The following is a 19,922-nucleotide window of genomic DNA, read 5'->3' on the forward strand; positions in this document are numbered from 1 at the left end:
TCCTCAACACTGCCCACACTATCTCAACCGTGACACTCTTTACTACGCCTGCCATTCTTCTTATTTCATCATTTTCCAATCTTTCAAGTAGTGATTTTCCCATAATTCCCCTCAACAGTCTCATATCTGTTCTCTCAAGCTTTGCTTCTTTTCGTCTTTGAGGCCACGTTTCCGAGCATCCGTACGTTAACACGGGTCTTATTACTGCGCTATAGATTTCAACTTTTAGTTTGATTGGCATACCACTTGTGCTACCTTCCTCCACTTTCCCCAAGCTGCTTTTATCCTATTTTCAACTCCAGTCTCACATCCTCCCTCAAGCCTTTTAATAGAGCCCAAGTATCTAAATTGTTTCACTTGTTTTATAACCAAGCCTCTACTTTCACATATGGGTACCCTGTCCCTAAATTCCTTACCGCTCACTATAGCGTCAATCTTACTCACATTTACTCTCAAGCCACCTCTCTCCAAAGTTTCTTGCCACTGTACAATCCTTCTCTGTAAGTCTTCCACATTTTCAGCAGTAATCACCAAATCATCTGCATATAGGAGCTCCCACAACTTTTCATTTCTGATCTCTTTGCTCAACACATCCATGACCACAGCAAATGAAAACGGTCTTAATGCTGACCATGGTGTAATCCATCACTAACTTTGAAGGTTTCTATTTCCCCAACAGCTGATATTACAGATGTTAAAAAGAAGTTCGTCCTTCTTTTTTATTAGAAAAGTATATCCTAAAAGGTTTTCCTATATCGCTATTTCTGAAATAAGAAATTCTTCTATAGTTACAGTTAGAATCATGGTGACTTCTTTTTTCCAGAAATGGTATCAAAAGGTGCGTGGAGTAGTTCTGAAGCTCTTTCTCGACGAAAGAGGTTAATTTCTTTATGGGAGTCTGGGAAGTCCTCTACTGAGATTGTGTGTGAGACAGGGGTTTCGAGGAAGACTGTCTGGAAATGGATCTCTCGCTGGCAGAGTGAAAAATCTTTGGAGTCTCGACCACGCATTGGAAGGCCAAGGTGCACTTCAGAGCTAGAGGATGGTGCCATCTTAGCAGCGGTGATTAATCAGCCCTATCGGTCTGCTGCTGAAGTGACGCGCTATCTTCTGCTGCAATGTCACCCAGAGACGACCAGACGTCGTATATATGAAAATAATTTTCGCGGATTTGTTCTCCCTAAAAGGAAAATGCTCCCCCAACCTCTCAGAGAATCTCGGCTTGGGTTTGCGCTTCAGTACTCTGCCATGCCTGTAGATTTCTGGATGTCAGTAATATTTATTGATGAAAAATCCTATGTAACTACCGGCGTGGCTAAACCCAAACGATGCAAAAAGTCTCCAGAGACTGACTGTACCCTTGATCAGGCTCCAAAGGCGAGACCTAACAATCATAAAAAATTATCATTTTGGTGCTGGATGTGGGCCTATGGACCAGGAGAACTGATTAGCACCGAGAGAAGACTGACTAGTAAAGAATACGTTCACATTTTAGAAGACGTTCTACTGCCTACAGTTCGCACCATGGCTCTCCCTGCACCCAACCCAATCAGAATTGTTCTCGACAGGAGTGCTGTCCGCAAGAGCAAGGGTATCAGAGAATGGGTCAGGAAACACCCAGAGGTCGAGTTCCTTGATTGGCCGGACAAGGGCTATGATATAAATCCAATCAAGAGTTTGTGGGGAAAGGTGTTTCGGGATTGGAATACCAATGAAAATTGCAGCAGCAGAGATCTCCAGAATGCAGCAAGGGAAGCCTGGGAAAGATTCCGGCATAACCCTTCTACTTTCATGGATCTTGTTCAGTCTATGCCCAAAAGGCTTAACGATGTAATCAGAGACCAAGGCGGGTTAATCTCCACTTGAACAATAAAATCTCTGTAGATTTTATCTTGGCCTTCTCATTAACCCAATGTTTTTCTGTCATTTTACTTACGGATATAAAAAGATGCCCGAGAAATTAGCCGAATATATTTTGCTGTGTGTGGTGCAAATGCCCTGAACTGATTTGTGTCTCATTATAAGCAGCATAATATAAACATATGGAGTCTACAATCTAGTAGTAAATATACACGCTATATAAAAGAATTGGGAATTGCATCATGCATGTCTTAGTATGACCAAATACCTTAAATGGAAGGAAGTCAGTCATAGGATCAAGTGCACCCTGAACTATACGGTGAATGTGCAAAATACCATTGAAGATATTCTGAGGTCTTGAGCTTTATTTTCCCTTCAGAATAACGACAGAAATGTATTATCCCATAAACACTTCTATGGTTAATAGAGTCCAGAAAAGGTAAAGTGTCCTGACAAGTCAGTTGAATTGGAAGAGGGAACGAAAGTCTTACTTTAGCACCCTGTCTGCAATGAGATCTATTTGGTGCAGAATTGTGTACATGTTCTTTGAAGGAAAAATATATTTCTGAGATTAAAATTGAAATAGGATTTGAAACTCTAGTGAACTTGTCATTTTATATTTCAAGACAGAAGAACAGAGCTAGCGAAGCGGACCAAGAATGGGGAGACTAGAAATAAACTATTGAAAAAGAAAAAAAAAATGAGGAATACTAATGCCATTTTTTGTAGTCTTAAATAATCACTTTATACAAGCCAAATATGTACACTAAACCAATGAAAGGAATTCGTTAATAAATCACGCTTTCCATTTCTCCATGACAGTTCAAAAATGGGATGGCCAATCATTATTGGAATAGCTCTGGTCCTCAACTACAGTTCTGCTGCTGGTTTAGCAAAAGGGAGTCTTGTGAAACGGGGAACTAACAACACTTGTCTGATCGCTGCAGTCGAAACAGTAAGTCTCTCTCTCTCTCTCTCTCTCTCTCTCTCTCTCTCTCTCTCTCTCTCTCTCTCTCTCTCTCTCTCTGTGCAATTTTAATGCAACCTTATGTACTAATAGTAAGATGAATTTTCTTAGTAATATGTAAAACAGTGATTTTAAATTTTATTCTGTTCCTTTATTCAGTCCATGAATAATTCCTTGTGTCAGTTTTAATCTATTTATGCCGGGAACTCGCTTGTGTATTCAAGTCCGTATAATTTCCTAGAGCTTTCAGAGAAGGCAACAGTTGTGTCAAAAGAAAAAAAAAAAAAAAAAGAATAGACATTCTTAAGTCCTAGAGTATAATTGTTTTCTTATGAAGTTTCATCTTATTTAAATAATAATAATAATAATAATAATAATAATAATAATAATAAGCAGGAGGCTATAAGTCCATGGGCTCCAACTAGGAAAATAGCCCAGTGAGGAAAAGAAACTAGGAAAAAATGAAATATTTTAAGAAGAGTAACAACTTTAAAATAAACATCTATATAGATTATTAAAAACTTGAACAAAACAAGAGGAAGAGAAATAAGATAGAATAGTGTACCCGAGCGTACAGTACCCTCAAGCAAGAGAACTCTAACCTCAATACAGATGAAGTAATAAGTATAAAGAGTTTTCCATCGCTAAAAGCAAATATATAATGGAGGTATCTTGAAGAAAGTCAGATTGAGAACAGAGTAAGCGTGTTCACCATTCAGAGCACAGCAAGACAGAGTAGGCCTGAGCACCAGTCATTTTAGCGTGTGATCGCTATTATTTACAATTTTTAGGTTGTAGGTTGGCCAGGGCACCAACCACCCGTTGAGATACTACCGCTAGAGAGTTACGGTTTACTTTGACTGACCAGACTACTAAATTGGATCTTTCTCTCTGATTACGCTTCATTTTCCCTTTGCCTACACACACACCAAATAGTCTGGCCTATTCTTAACATATTCTCCTCTGTTCTCATACAACTGACAACACCAAACAATTCTTCACCCAAGGGGTTACTGCACTGCAATTATTCAGTGGCCACTTTCCTCTTGGTAAGGGTAGAAGAGACTCTTTAGCTATGGTAAGCAGCTCTTCTAGGAGGACACTCTAAAATCAATCCATTGTTCTCTAGTCTTGGATAGTGCCATAACCACTGTACCATGCTCTTCCACTGTCTTGGGTTAGAGTTCTCTTGCTTGAGGGTACACTCGGACACACTATTTTATCTTATTTTTCTTCTTCTTGTTTTGTGAAAGCTATTATAGTTTAAATAGGAGATATTTATTGTATTGTTGGTACTGCTGTTAAAATATTTTATTTTTCCTTGTTTCCGTTCCTCACCGGGCTATTTTCCCTGTTGGAGCCCCTGGGCTTATAGCATCCTGCGTTTCCAACTAGGGTTGTAGCTTACCAATTAATAATAATAATAATAATAATAATAATAATAATAATAATAATAATCTCTATACTTTTCTCTCTTAATAATAATAATAATAATAATAATAATGATAATAATATATGATAATAATAACAATAATGTCTATACTTTCTCTCTTGATTACAGCGCGAGCCATTCCTGTTAATAGAGAAGGTCAACCAAACGCTTATATATTCCGGATTCATGACTGAAATCATAGAAATTATTGGAAAGAAACTTGGCAGATGGTAAGTGGCGGCGGATGTCAAGTGGACTCTCCGACAAAGGCAACGTTTTATCGATTATTTTTTTCCTTTTTAATTCATAGCATAATATTATATCATTTTATCTTCGTTGTCATTCTCCAACAGTGGTCAGTAGTTCAAATCTTTGAGCAGGTTTTGTTGTTAGTATGCACTGTATTTATATACTGTATATATATATATATATATATATATATATATATATATATATATGTATGTATATTATTTTATTTTGTTACATTAATAGCGTACTTCACATACAGTACTCAGTAATTTACGCATTATATATATATATATATATATATCTGTATCTATCTATCTATCTATCTTTCTATATATATATATGTATATATACATATATATATATATATATATATATACATATATATATATATATATATATATACTGTATATATATATATATATATATATATATATATATATATATATATATATATATATATTGTATATTATACGCTAAATTTTTTTCAATTATTTCATCATATCACTGGCGTATTTCTTCCCATGCTCTATAAATTACGCAGAAATTAAAATGGGTAAAATCAATGACGTGATTTTCCCTTATTATTTTCAGCATCGAATTCAAGATAAGTCCAATTCGAGGAATGGGATATCCTTTAGAAAACGGGACTTGGGTAGGACTCCTGGGACTCGTTCACAAAAAGGTGGGTCTTTTTGGTTCCTTCATAGATTAGTTTTATTTTTATATGTTTTAAAAGACTCGTTTACGTTTTCTTCATTTTATAAGACTTCAATTTTTGAAGGATAGTTTCAAAGAATACTAACCTTCAGAGTCTTTAATTCCTTTGGGATGAAGCTGCTAGCCTTATGCCCTTATCCAAACTGTCAACTAACCATATCTTTTCACTGGTCAGGGCAATAAGAGAAATGCATCTTTAAAAATCATAATAATAATCTTCATTATATACCTTGACGTGTTGAGAGGGTTTGTGCTGGTCAAGGTCGTCTATACTAGGTTGGTTTTCTGTGAGCAATCAGACCAAAGTCTCCCACCATCACTGATCCTTAGTGGTGAGAGGGTTTGTGTAATGCTACGATCAGCAAAGCTGATTCTCATTTTAATTTGTAGGACAGGAATTTACGGTCTATTAAATTAATTTTGTTATTCCTGATCTCGTTATTAATCTCTGGCACCGTCGTTAAATTAATTCATTATGCATGTTGCATAAGATTTTTTATAATTCTGACCATCCTTTACATTCTGCTCTTCCCGGACAGTTCCATCCTGTTCGTTATACTAGACATGCAGTTAATTCTAATAGTCAGGCCTTATCCATCATGAGGCTCAATACTACACAGTACTCTAGAAGTTTTATTCCAGCTATGACCAAGTTGTGTAATGATCTTCCTAATCGGGTAGTTGAATCAGTAGAACTTCAAAAGTTCAAGCTAGCAGCAAATGCTTTTTATGTTGAACAGGCTTATATAAGTTCTTTTATAGTTTATATATCAAATATCTGTTTTAATGTTGTTAATATTTGTTAAATATTTTATTTTAATTTTCATTACTTCTTATATCGTTTATTTATTTCCTTATTTCCTTTCCTCACTGGGCTATTTTTCCCTGTTGGAGCCTTTGGGCTGATAGTATCTTCTATTTTTCCCTGTTGGAGCCTTTGGGCTGATAGCATCTTGCTTTTCCAACTAGGGTTGTAGCTTACCTAATAATAATAATAATAATAATAATAATAATAATAATAATAATAATATTCAAGGTCGTCAATACCATCACCAATCCATAGTAGCCAGCGTGGCGATGGAAGTGGCCAAACTCCAAACACGAGGCCTTTGTGCTGCAGTGGATTAGAAATGGCTGCCTTTGTTGTTGTTGGTTACATACTCGTTCTTACTGACGGAAAGAACTTGTAGCTCAATGTAAAATTGGACAAACAAGGATTTGATGACTTTATTTATATCTTCACAACCTTATTTTAAGTTTATCTGTCAAGCCACCAAAAAAATTTTTTGATGGTGTCTGATGACTCTCCCCAACATACAATACGTAGTCATCCCAATATACTGTATAGAGCGAAGCTCGTAATTCTCTCTTTGGCAGTTGTGTTTTGTTTCAATGAATTGGTTAGTTAGAAGTTAAATGCAATGGAGCCATGTTACTCTTCAAGGAAGACATACAATTTTTTATGACTGATAATAAACAACAATATTTACACCCTCTTACTGCCAATTAGATGGACATTGGCAGTTGGATGACTTTTATAATGTGCTCATCCTCTCTGTTTAGCATCGCCATTTTGTCTCTAGTGACCTCGATAATGTTTTCTAAGATGCCATTATCCATAATGAAGTTCTCAATAGATGGAAGATGAAGAGGAAGCTTGTGCGTTGAATGGATGCCCTGAGACAGGAACTGGTGTTAGTACCCTTCAAATAGACCGTGATTTTGATGCTGACTTTTATCACGATGGTTAAGTGAGACGTCTCGAAGGTGGATGTGGTCGTAGTTCTCTTTTCCATCAAGAAGAGTCGACTGGAGCTCGTCCTATAGTTGTAATAAAGTGCCTTAGTAAGTGATCTTCAGGAAGGCATCATCGACACAAAAACTGTAGATACAAGGGGATTCCATATCACTGAAGACCTTTTCTCTGGCTAGGGGACAATTCATTGCAATGTTCCTAATCTCCTGGAACATCGAGTACCGAGGTGCTCTGAAAAGGACTCTTCCTTTAACACGCTGAAGGTGGGGCAAGGAGGTTCAATCCTTATGAAACCTTCCTGAAGACAGGGATACTATTATTACCATACAACTCCTTAAGTAAGTAGCCTAGTTGATTGTTCTGTGAAGAAGCCATAAAGAAAGATGGTTGATAGTGACAAGTTTGAAGAACTCTAACGAAGGGGTGATACTGCAATTAGTTGAAATTAATAACATTATTATTACGTTAATGATAATTATCATAATTAAAATATATATTTGCTAATTTTGAAAACGTCTACCTGTAAGTAGGCTTGCCATAGGAGGGCCATTGGCTTTCTTTCTACAATAGATGTTAACAATATTTACATTATGCTCTCTCTCTCAAATGTAAATCGAAACATTTGGCCATGTGTGTGCCCTGAAATAGTTTTTGAATACCTTTTAATGCACACAAGGATATTCATTGATGCCTATTGACAATAATACACAGACTCATACAAGCTTCTTTTCCCCCTTTTTTTTCTCAATTGGGTCACAGGAGGCTGATTTTGGGGGAGTGATAATCTCCATAGATGAGAAAAGGTCTATCAATTTTGACATCAGTACTTCACTTCTAATGGACGATAAGATTCTTGCTTATAGGTGGCCAGGAATCCAATCCGATATGAATGGAGTGTTCAAACCGTTCACTCCAAAGGTGAGAGATCATACGAAATGTATTGTTATATTTTTGGGTTAATTACTTTATCCTTTGAATTGCTGTGGATGTACAGTTGGATACAGGAATTCCTGACGCACCTCGCTCTGATGAATTGCACCCTGTCACACCGTAACTGCATGGTGAGTAACCAAACAGATAGTGTAGGGGAGAGATAGAAGTGGTGGTTTCCACGTCTACACACAGGAACTCACAGCTCAGTAAAAGTGTGATAGGATACACTTCCTCTAAGCGAGGTGTACCAGGAATTTCTGTGTCCAACTGTATGTCAGTTAAAATAGATTAGAAAAAAATTATATTACTTAAAGATGGATGAACCAAGATGCTTCTGTTAATTTTCAGGGCCCTTGGTGTAATGTGATAGTAGTATGTATTGAATCTTGGAAAGAAATTTCATTTTTAAAACTTATATATATATATATATATATATATATAATAAATATATATATATATATATATATATATATATATATATATATATATATATATATATATATAATGAGTGCATGTGTGTGTCCTCTGGATAACTTGATTGCGTATTAAGCTTTCATAACCTGAGTTCTTCCACCTTTGGCCAACAGGTCTGGCTGTTCTTTGGAATTATGTTGATAGTTGCCGGGTGTGTAACCGTTGCCATCCAGAGAGGAAGAACTGAGTTAGACTACGAAAGGAGGTGAGAAAGACAGATCATTATTGTACCATACAAACATTTAATAAGTTGATTAATATTTTTCCACCACGGAACATCAATTGTCTTTTATTTAGAGATTAGTAAGGCGGCAGGACAGGAAGGCCTAACAGCCATATAGAACAGGAATAGTGTTCCAAGGGGTCTGCAGTGATAGTACACAGAGGATAAGTCCTCACAACCAGCCATAGCTTAACAAAAACTAAGAAGGAAGCCTATAAGAATGGGTAAGGCGACTCAAGGGTGTCTACTTGGCAACCTTAGAACAAAGGGTAATGAGTTCCAATGGGTAAACAAGAAGTAGTTACAGGGAACAAGTTCCCAAGACTTGTGCCGCCTTGCCAAACATATAGGCTAAGTGGAAAGTGAAGACAGTCACCCTAGGATAACTGTAAAACGCTATCCAACTCCCAGAGGGACCCTCAGTACCGCAGCTCCCCGCTGGGATGAATCCACAGCATGGGAGGATGGGCATCCTCACGAAACCAGTAAGATTAGGTGAAAGAAGGGGAGGGTGCACAAGGGTAAATTCACCAGTCATGGCCGCCTGCCAAGATGGTGCTAGCCTTAGTCAAGACTGATAAAAAACGCATATATAATACCAGTAAAAGGGTGTGATACCCCATAATCATACCACACGGTGAAAGAATAATATAAAACATATTCCTACAATAATATGACTGAATAACTAAGCATTTCTAAGCAATATGAAAACATGATGCAATGGCGCCAACCGCATGCTGGCCCCAGGCAATAAAAAGCATGCTTATCGAGTAAAAAACAGTGTAGACGCAAAATTCTCCAACACACAAGAAAAAGATACTCAACTTTGACGATGAGGAAGAAGCTGAAGCATCCATGATTGCTAGATCTCTCCTAAAGCTAAGAAAACAGGCAGAAAAAAATCCAAGCAAACGTCAAAGATGGCTTCTGTAAAAAGGAAGGGTTCTACATGAAATGTGTTAGTTGTAGCACGTTGAGATCGGGAGTTGTGAAGGCTGTCTCGCCCACGTATCCTACCCTATCCCATATCCTTTGATATAAGGTTAACTCTATTCGGAGAAGGATACCCATGGCTTGTTATTAACACGCCCCCGATTTATACACAATATTTCTCGGGATATTCACTCCGGAGGTTAGAAATCCGTGATACCTCTAAAGTAAAATTGTCTGGTATATCACTCGCAGAAATATCCCAAGTAGAAAGCTACCATTGAGGAACTTCCATCAGGATGACATGACTATCTCACCCAAAAATAGATTTTTCCTATGTTAAAATCCGTTTTACTTCTATTTCAGGCTTGGCGAATTAGGCCTACATGTGAAGGAAGCCAAGGAGAAACATGTCACCAAGAAAGAAAGTTTTCGTCGAAGTTTGTGGAACTCTTGCTATTGGACTCTTGGTTCGATTCTCGCTCAATGTGAGTATCTCTCTCTCTCTCTCTCTCTCTCTCTCTCTCTCTCTCTCTCTCTCTCTCTCTGTAAGATTTCAGTTATAAACAGACATAAAATTCATAATGTCGAATGAAGGTAGGGTAGGTATTGATAATCACCGTATTAACAGACACAGGTGTATATACTCTATATGTATACTGTATATGTAAAATATGTGGGGTGCGTATATCTATCTATCTATTTATCTATCTATATATATATCCATGTTCCTTTCTTAGTGACAGTGCCATAATGCAGTGAAAGGGTTTATGTGTTGCCATTATCAGCGAAGCTGTACTAGTCAGGGGGATACTAGATTGGTTTGCTGTGAGCGATCAGGTGAAAATCTTGCACAATCACCAATCCGCACTGGCTAGCGGGGTTATGAAAACTGGCCAAACCTCAGACTTGAATTGTCATGGTTGAGGCCTTTGTCCGGCAGTGGATTAGAAAGAGTTGCATTTGTTGTTTTGTGTGTGTATTTATGTAAATGTATATATATATATATATATATATATATATATATATATATATACATATGTTACATGTGTGTACAAGACCTAGTAGCCTATCCACCGTCCAATTTTGCAGCTTGTTCCTGGTCCCCTACGGGGAACTCCATAAGAGTGATGACAGGTCTTTGGCTTCTGCTTTCCCTGGTGGTGAACACCGTCTACAGGAGTAACCTGAAGGCCATGCTCATCCTGCCGAAGGTGCAGCTGCCCTTTGATTCGATGGAAGAACTCGTCCAAACTGGGATCAAGACTTATGTTCCTGCTGGCAGTTATATGTATCAAGCAATGATGGTTAGTTGACCTACCCGTAAAGACTAATTTTGGGATTGGTTTGTTGATAGGTCCAATTATTATCAATGCAGTATTGTCATGATTATATTAGATGCTTATACAGGGTAGGTATGTGTGGGAGTTATGTCCTCTCAGCTTTTTTTTTAGATATGCCTAGATATGCCTAATAGAAAGTTTCCCAGTAAATGTGGGACTATCTAATTGATCTGGTCATGGTCATGGATGTAGTAACACAAGGTATTAGAGATCAGTCTCCTTGATGTATGCTTTTTGTGGATGATGTTATACTCTGTAGTACTAGGCAAGAGATAGTAGAAGAGAAACTGGGAGAGTTGAGAAGAGAAGTGGAAAATAGGGGGTTGAAGATCAGTGGAAAAAGACAGAGTATTTGAGATTGAAAAATGGTGAGAATAGGGAAGTTAGTTTACAAGGATAGAGATTGAAAAGAGTTGAAAATTTCAGGTATTTGGGATCAGAAATAAAACACAGAATACAAGCAAGATGGAAGAATTTGAAAAAAAGTACGTGGAGTACCATGTGACAGGAAAATAAGGGTTAAGTTGAAAGGTAAAGTACACAGGACAGTTGTGAGACCGGCAATGATGTATGGAGCGGAGACGTGGGCAATAAAGAAGACAGAAGAAAAGAAGATGGATGTGGCAGAGATGAGAATGTTGAGATGGATGTGTGGGGTGACAAGAAGAGATAAGATACGGAATGAGGTAATTAGGGGTACCACAGGAGTTAGAAAACTATTAGATAAGATCCAAGAAGATCCAAGAAAGTAGACTGAGGTGGTATGGTTATGTCCTAAGAAGAGATGAACAGTATATTAGGAGGAGAGTGATGGAAATGGAGGTACAGGGTACGAGAAGGAGAGGGAGACCAAAGAGAAGGTGGGTGGATTGTATCAAGTATGACCGATCTAAGGGATTAACCGGTGATGAGGTGTGGGACAGAGGTAGATGGAGAAAGCTGACCAGAAACATCGACCCCACATAGAAGTGGGAAAAGATGCAGGCAAAGAAGAAGATTTTTTACATCATGATTTTCGTATTTTCCAGTCTTACCATCCAATTTTATGTTTATTAAAGGGAGTTAGAAGTACTTCAATTTTCATGGAGCATTCGTGACCTAGGTGTACCTCTAGACTATAGTTTGTCTGTCAGTGCTCAAATAGCTAGATATTCCTTTAGAAACATTGCTTTTGTAAAGGATTATCCAGATAAATATTCTGTAAAGAAACTTGTGATTAACTGTTATTACTAGGAGTGACTACTGTAACTCTGATCTTTTACAATCTACCCAAAGTGCTATCTATGAAATTACAAAACTTGATAAATAGAGGAACTAGATTGATAAAAGGTGTTCCACCCTGTGAAAGGATTACCACTATAAAATTTTAATTACACATGCTGCTTATTAAATCTAGAATAGATTGTAAGGTATGTACAATAATTCCTCAAGTTATGTGAACCGGAAGTCCAAGACATTAAAGAGAATTGCTGCAGATCGTCCTGTCAACAAATCGTGTCAACTCGAGAATGGTTGCGGATGGTTTCAAGTTATTGGAGCTAAGACGTACGTCTACTGTAGGTTCTAAAACTTTCAGATATATGGCCCCAAGACTATACAACAAGCTGCCACTAGATATCCGAAAGATTGGAGTTATTAAGGCTTTCAAGATGTTGAAGACTCTTGCTTTCTAAGTACCTTGATAATGTGGATTGACAATTAACACATATGTCGCTGTGGATGCTCTAAATATCTAAGAAAGTATATGATAACCAACCCTACAAGTATTGTAACTCAGGGTTTCCGTGAGTGACAGGACCAGGAAAACAGCCCTTAAAGTAAGTAAGTAACAAGGAATTCCTGTTTTGGTTCCGCTCTCGAAATATCTAACAAGAACCAAATAAAACATCTCGTTATTGTACTGGACTGTAGCTCAGCCTCAGGTGGGGTTTCTCACCAAGAAACGCCATATCAACTTCCTCAGTAAGACGAATATCAGCAGTACCTAATTTTTCTACCATTTCTACTTATCTGTTCTTCCGTCTATATGGTCGAGTAAAGTACACCGAATATGTAATTCATAGTTGATGAGGATTTACTACTAAAATCTAATTATATAAATAAGTATGTATCCCAACTCTTCTCTATGGAACTGAAGCCCGGATTCTATATGGACGCCACCACCAGCAACTGGAACTTTTTCATATATCTGTTTACAGAAAATTATGAGCCTCACCTTGAAGGATCGGCTTCCCAACAAGGAATGTGGAACGAACAGGATACACAAGCTATGGTCACATGATCTGTAGTCCTGAAGAACGGCTCCCAAACACAAATTTTATGTGGACTGCTAAACAACGGTACCTGAAGATGTGGCACTTTTTACAGGAAATACAAAGACCAAGCCAAGTCGACCTTAAATAAATGCATAATCCCACCAGGTGACCTTGGGACTCTTTCTATCGGTCGTACGGGGTCATTGCCTGGAAACAGAATCACACGGGCTATCTAGCTATAAAAAGGCACCAACGACACAACAGAAAACAAGTCATTGCACTAGAGGAAGGTCATACGGAACATCTCGCCTTTAAAAAGCAGCCGCAAAATGCCAAAACAGGTCCCATCATCCCCGAATCCTCATTTAACGTTAATGATATGTGGCAAGGTGTGCAAGCTTAAGATTGGACTTGCGAGCTAAATTAAAATTTATAAAAGAACTTTGAATTTTACCATCGGTAACGATAGACTGCTGTTAGAAGATATTACTTTAGATTAGAATTCAACATTTCATTAGTCAATCTAAGGGTCAAGATCGTGCTTAAAAGTTAAAATTCTAATAGAAATTTCCCATAGTTCAGAGAATTTTGGTTCATACACAAGTTAAATTTTAATTTCTTTAACAACAGCAGGCGCCTGAAGGTACCCTCCTGCACAAACTGCAGAAGCAAGCCTTTGTTCACTTCGACCTTGCAAAGGCCGCGAGGGATGCCTTGAGTGGAAAAAGTGCATCATTCGTCGGACTTGCCACCTTCAAATCCTTTATGATTAACGCTCTATTAAGGGTGAGTCTTTAGTCCCTTTTCTCTTTTCAGTAGCTCCCCAGAGAAAGGGGTGGTAGTATTTTGATAAGGGCGAGTCTTTAGCCTCTTTTCTCTTTTCAGTGGCTCCCCAGAGAAAGGGGTGGTAGTATTTTGATAAGGGCGAGTCTTTAGCCTCTTTTCTCTTTTCAGTGGCTCCCCAGAGAAAGGGGTGGTAGTATTTTGATAAGGGCGAGTCTTTAGCCTCTTTTCTCTTTTCAGTGGCTCCCCAGAGAAAGGGGTGGTAGTATTTTGATAAGGGCGAGTCTTTAGCCTCTTTTCTCTTTTCAGTGGCTCCCCAGAGAAAGGGGTGGTAGTATTTTGATAAGGGCGAGTCTTTAGCCTCTTTTCTCTTTTCAGTGGCTCCCAGAGAAAGGGGTGGTAGCATTTTGATAAGGGCGAGTCTTTAGCCTCTTTTCTCTTTTCAGTGGCTCCCCAGAGAAAGGGGTGGTAGCATTTTGATAAGGGCGAGTCTTTAGCCTCTTTTCTCTTTTCAGTGGCTCCCCAGAGAAAGGGGTGGTAGCATTTTGATAAGGGCGAGTCTTTAGCCTCTTTTCTCTTTTCAGTGGCTCCCCAGAGAAAGGGGTGGTAGCATTTTGATAAGGGCGAGTCTTTAGCCTCTTTTCTCTTTTCAGTGGCTCCCCAGAGAAAGGGGTGGTAGCATTTTGATAAGGGCGAGTCTTTAGCCTCTTTTCTCTTTTCAGTGGCTCCCCAGAGAAAGGGGTGGTAGTATTTTGATAAGGGCGAGTCTTTAGCCTCTTTTCTCTTTTCAGTGGCTCCCCAGAGAAAGGGGTGGTAGTATTTTGATAAGGGCGAGTCTTTAGCCTCTTTTCTCTTTTCAGTGGCTCCCCAGAGAAAGGGGTGGTAGTATTTTGATAAGGGCGAGTCTTTAGCCTCTTTTCTCTTTTCAGTGGCTCCCCAGAGAAAGGGGTGGTAGTATTTTGATAAGGGCGAGTCTTTAGCCTCTTTTCTCTTTTCAGTGGCTCCCCAGAGAAAGGGGTGGTAGTATTTTGATAAGGGCGAGTCTTTAGCCTCTTTTCTCTTTTCAGTGGCTCCCCAGAGAAAGGGGTGGTAGTATTTTGATAAGGGCGAGTCTTTAGCCTCTTTTCTCTTTTCAGTGGCTCCCAGAGAAAGGGGTGGTAGCATTTTGATAAGGGCGAGTCTTTAGCCTCTTTTCTCTTTTCAGTGGCTCCCCAGAGAAAGGGGTGGTAGCATTTTGATAAGGGCGAGTCTTTAGCCTCTTTTCTCTTTTCAGTGGCTCCCCAGAGAAAGGGGTGGTAGTATTTTGATAAGGGCGAGTCTTTAGCCTCTTTTCTCTTTTCAGTAGCTCCCAGAGAAAGGGGTGGTAGCATTTTAAAATCCCTTGTTTAGGATGATACGCTGAAAATTAAATGTTTTCATTAGATGTCTTTGTTTTAGGATAGTGTGAAATTTTAAGTCCCCCAAGATGAACAAAATGCATTCAAGGTTTCATTTGAGAATATGGTAGAAGAGTCAGCCACTCGGTCGAATGAAGAGTGGTAGGACTTATCATATCAATGATCATTTGAGTGTTTGTAGAATACAAAAGACCCAATCATAATACCTGAAAATCATTTTCAGAATAATTATCATTTGAGTTTTAGATAAACCAGTAAATTACATAAAAGGCAAAAATGTGATGTTGAGAGTAAATTAAATACTGTGCAAACTCTTTACATGGAAGGGAGCTGGTATGAGCCGACAGTGCACCTCACGTGGTGCATAGTAAGCATTACTAAAATGTACCTGTATGCCGAATGGCCTCCCCATCTCCAACTCCCTCTTGCTTTAGGGTACACTTACGCACACTGTTCTTTTTGTTTCCATATTTCCTTTCTTCACTGGGCTATTTTCCTTGTTGAAACCATTTGGCTTGTAGCAACCTGCTTTTACAACTAGGGTTGTAGCTTAGGTAGTAATAATAATAATAACAATAATAATAATAATAATAATCATAAATCCTTCCATAGAATCCCTTGCTTATGGTTGATCTTGGGTTTTCAAGGATAAGATTGACCTGATCACTATAGCAAATGTAAAAAGGGAACACATATTTATAGATTTTATTTGATAATATTATTCTGAAAGGACTTGAAAATTCTGTATTAAGTGACGTGCTTATCAGTCACTGAACAACTTATTAATCTACTTAAAATAAATGTCCAACCTTTCGGTTTTCATAGAGACCTGTTACTGCTATGAATCGTAATTTCTGTATGGAATTATCATGTAGTTTATTTGTTTATTTATTTCCTTATTTATTTTCCTCGCTGGGCTATTTTTTCCCTGTTGGGCCAAGAACACAGAGTAGTAGAACATTTCTTTGTAGTCATTTGTAGTCATTATAAGCAATAGAGTTCCTTTCCATGGCATACTTGCACCGACTCGCAGGGGTACCCTTTTAGCTCGGAAAAGTTTCCTGATCGCTGATTGGTTGGACAAGATAATTCTAACCAATCAGCGATCAGGAAACTTTTCCGAGCTAAAAGGGCATCGCTGCGAGTCGATGCAAATGCGCCTCATTAAAATAAATTGAGTATAGTTATTTATATCTACTGAAGCCCAGTACTGCTTACCTAATGTAATATACTGTATAAGAACCACCAAGAATATTGTAGCACATCAAAGTTATACATACTTTGGTCATTTCACCTTAAAGAAATAGCTCTGTTTGGAGATGACCGAAGACCTGTAACGCCATGATGAAGCTTAGCAAGTAATAACGATGATAATAAATTGAAATTTTCATCTGCTTACAGACCGGCAAGTGCCCACTCATGTATAGGTCATCCGAGACGTTCTTCGGCGCCACTCCGAACAGCCTGACATTCCCCAAGGGCTCCCCACTTCTTCCCCAGATAGACCCAATGTAATTACGTGTTCAGGGTTTTACTTCTTTAGAAATTAGAGCATATCCTGAAAGGAAATGTATATTGGTTAAGATCTAATCAATGAGTCCTGAGATTGGACGAATTTTTTTTTTTTTTTTTTTTTTTTTTTTTTTTTTTTTTTTTTTTTATACATGTTCTGCTGGATATTTCATTCCAAATTTCACTAACTCTATAGTAGAAAAAATTATGCAGGCCTATATGAGTATCACACAAATATATAAATGTATATATATATATATATATATATATATATATATATATATATATATGTATGTATACATATATATAGATACATACATACATTCAGCCCTCTATATTTGCGAGTTCTATCCTCACAGATTCATTCATCAGAGATACAGAGAACTGTGTAATCCATTAAATGAAAATCACATATTCGCAGTTCCCCAATAAACATTCTCGCGGTCCGTCACTTTCAAACAGACCACGCTCCTTTGCACCCGCTTCCCTCTCCGCCCAACACAACACCTCATATCTTGCTAACTTGGCCTGACTCTTGCAACGTCCCTCCATGCGTGTGTATCTCCCGCTTCAGTCCTCTTTGTGTAGAATCACATTGTGATGTTTAAAAGTTATGCATAAAACCTCTACATATCCAGTGTCTTTATAGGGATTTTAGTATAATGTGATATGTACATTATGCTAACCCACAAGCAAAACAGTTGGAGGCTCAAGAGTTGCATCAAGCTTCAGTCTAAGTGAGCAAAACTTTGTCCTTAAATAGTTAGTGGTGTATTATAGATATTTTTTTTTAATTAAGTTAGTGTAATCACTGTGTATTTGTGTTATTGTTATATTAACTACTATCACAGTAGCGTATACGAAGTACCGTAATTTACAGTAATGATGTAGATATAGGCTACATATACGATGAGTTGGAATGGGGCTAGTCAATCTACCAAAAAACAGCGAACACTTACGAGCGTTATCTTAGGTAATTAATGTGTAATGCAGTGATAGTACTGTACATATGATATATTAAAATACACTACAGTAACAGTGATTGTTATTAGGTAGGAACAACATTGTTTTGTTGTTACCTTATTTATGCATAAGTGTGGGAAGGACTCATGTTATATGTACTGTAGTCTTACCGTGTACTGTATTCTCGCATACGTATGTACAGTATACATTTGTACATGTAATGTTACTGAAATGCGTTCATAATCTAACGCAATACTTACATTGTGATATAAACCAAGTAAAAACTATGTTATGTACTATGTTACTTTCATTAGTATATTAGTCGATCACGTGTAGGCTGTGGGCGGTGAGTTGTTAGGTTAGGAGTTGAGCCACTCTAGTGCACTAAGCATTTGCTAGTCCTCGCTTTCACGTGTATCTGTTACCTAACGCCCGTGAATATCAAGGCCTGACTGTATGTATGCGTGTATATATATATATATATATATGTGTGTGTGTGTGTGTGTATGTGTAATATAATATTGTATAAATATATAAATATATATATATATATATATACTGTATATATATATATGAATATATGTATATAAATACTGTATATATATATATATATATATGTATATATACATATATATATATTTATATATAGGTATATATATATATATATATATACAGTATATATATATATATATATATGTATACATATATATATATATATATGTATGTATGTGTGTGTGGATGTGTAATATAATATTTTATATATATATATATATATATATGTATATATATATATATATATATATTGTGTGATGAAAAGCAAATTGGTTGAAAAAGACAATCCGAATGAAACCTTCATCATTTTTAAAGCGTCAAATTGAAAGGATCATCTACATTTTCTTCGCTTATTCGTTGCAGACTCTTGAGTTTGAAAGAGAGTGGGATCTTCAACTTCCTGTTCGACACTGCAAACGCCAAGTTCCTCTCTTGCACCAACCTCCGTGTGACGAACACCTCCCGGTCCTTGGAGCTAGGGGATTTCTATGCAGTCTTCCTCATATACATAGGGGGTGAGTATGGAGGCCTTTCCTTGGTAGTTATGCAGGGTTGTGTTTTGAGTGAATCTTCTGCAAATCGAGTTATAATGATAATGATAAGAATATGGAAGTGGGGAATATAGGGAAAGGAAGAGTACCCCTGGATACAATCCAATTTATAGCCCGAAGGCAGGTACTCGGGATGGGAAAGATTAAGGAAATAGGGAGAAAGAGAAGTACAGGAGAAGAATAAAAGAGAGGGGCAGACCTTCTTGCGATATTAAGGAATTGGTATTATTATTAGAAAATCAAGTTTAAATGTTATCTTGAGTAGTCTTGAGGCAAATTGTATAAAAGTTGTCATTTGAAAATGTTTTATGTAAATTCATAATCAAATACGTATTAATCTGATTATTAGTTAAATAAATAAGACATTTGATTATCACTTGAAAATGTTTTATGCAAATTCATAATCAAATACGTATTAATCTGATTATTAGTTAATTAAATAAGACATTTGTTTATCACTTGAAAATGTTTTATGTAAATTCATAATCAAATACGTATTAATCTGATTAATAGTTAATTAAATGAGACATTTGTTTATCACTTGAAAATGTTTTATGTAAATTCATAATCAAATACGTGTTAATCTGATTATTAGTTAATTAAATAAGACATTTGTTTATCACTTGAAAAGGTTTTATGCAAATTCATAATCAAATACGTATTAATCTGATTAATAGTTAATTAATTAAGACATCCTCTGTTTTTTCAATAGGTATGGTTCTCTCATTGATTGCGTTTGCGATGGAGATATTCACCGAAAATCGCAAAAGTAAAGAATCGAAATTTGGGAACCTCGACTCTCCTGGAACAAAGACAAATATGTAATGTTGAAAAAATTTTAGGAAAAATATTTTTTTTTCTCAAAATATTCACAACCTTAGAATTTATATCAAAATGTAATCGCTCAACTATTGTGGTTCTGATGAAGAGTTCCGGGAAATAAAGAAATAAAAATAGTGACTATTGTTGTGGTGGCCTAGTGGTAGCGTCCTTGCCTGGTGATTGCCAGACTGAGGTTTGAATCT

At 37.2% G+C, this 19,922-nt stretch overlaps 2 protein-coding genes across 2 annotated transcripts; one reads left to right on the top strand and one right to left on the bottom strand.

Annotated features, from left to right (window-relative positions):
• Positions 1-225: 225 nt before the first annotated feature.
• Positions 226-597, bottom strand: LOC137621743 (uncharacterized). Its single transcript, XM_068352256.1, has one exon. The coding sequence runs from the start codon at positions 595-597 to the stop codon at positions 226-228; it is 372 nt and encodes a 123-aa protein (XP_068208357.1).
• A 2,092-nt stretch (positions 598-2,689) lies between these two features.
• Positions 2,690-19,722, top strand: LOC137621757 (glutamate receptor-like). Its single transcript, XM_068352270.1, has 8 exons — positions 2,690-2,815; positions 4,389-4,489; positions 9,908-10,029; positions 10,634-10,848; positions 13,770-13,925; positions 16,721-16,830; positions 18,710-18,861; positions 19,610-19,722. The coding sequence occupies exons 1-8, from the start codon at positions 2,690-2,692 to the stop codon at positions 19,720-19,722; spliced, it is 1,095 nt and encodes a 364-aa protein (XP_068208371.1).
• The last annotated feature ends 200 nt before the right edge of the window (positions 19,723-19,922 follow it).

The sequence above is a fragment of the Palaemon carinicauda genome, chromosome 2 (genome assembly GCF_036898095.1).
Source record: "Palaemon carinicauda isolate YSFRI2023 chromosome 2, ASM3689809v2, whole genome shotgun sequence".
In the NCBI taxonomy this organism is placed as follows: domain Eukaryota; kingdom Metazoa; phylum Arthropoda; class Malacostraca; order Decapoda; family Palaemonidae; genus Palaemon; species Palaemon carinicauda.

Bases quoted from the DNA above. Each gene is read 5' to 3' on its own strand.
- LOC137621743 (XM_068352256.1), bottom strand. From the start codon at position 597: ATGGATGTGTTGAGCAAAGAGATCAGAAATGAAAAGTTGTGGGAGCTC.
- LOC137621757 (XM_068352270.1), top strand. From the start codon at position 2,690: ATGGGATGGCCAATCATTATTGGAATAGCTCTGGTCCTCAACTACAGT. The intron at 2,816-4,388 runs GTAAGTCTCTCT...TCTTGATTACAG, and splicing joins TGATCGCTGCAGTCGAAACA to CGCGAGCCATTCCTGTTAAT. The intron at 18,862-19,609 runs GTGAGTATGGAG...TTTTTTCAATAG, and splicing joins CTTCCTCATATACATAGGGG to GTATGGTTCTCTCATTGATT.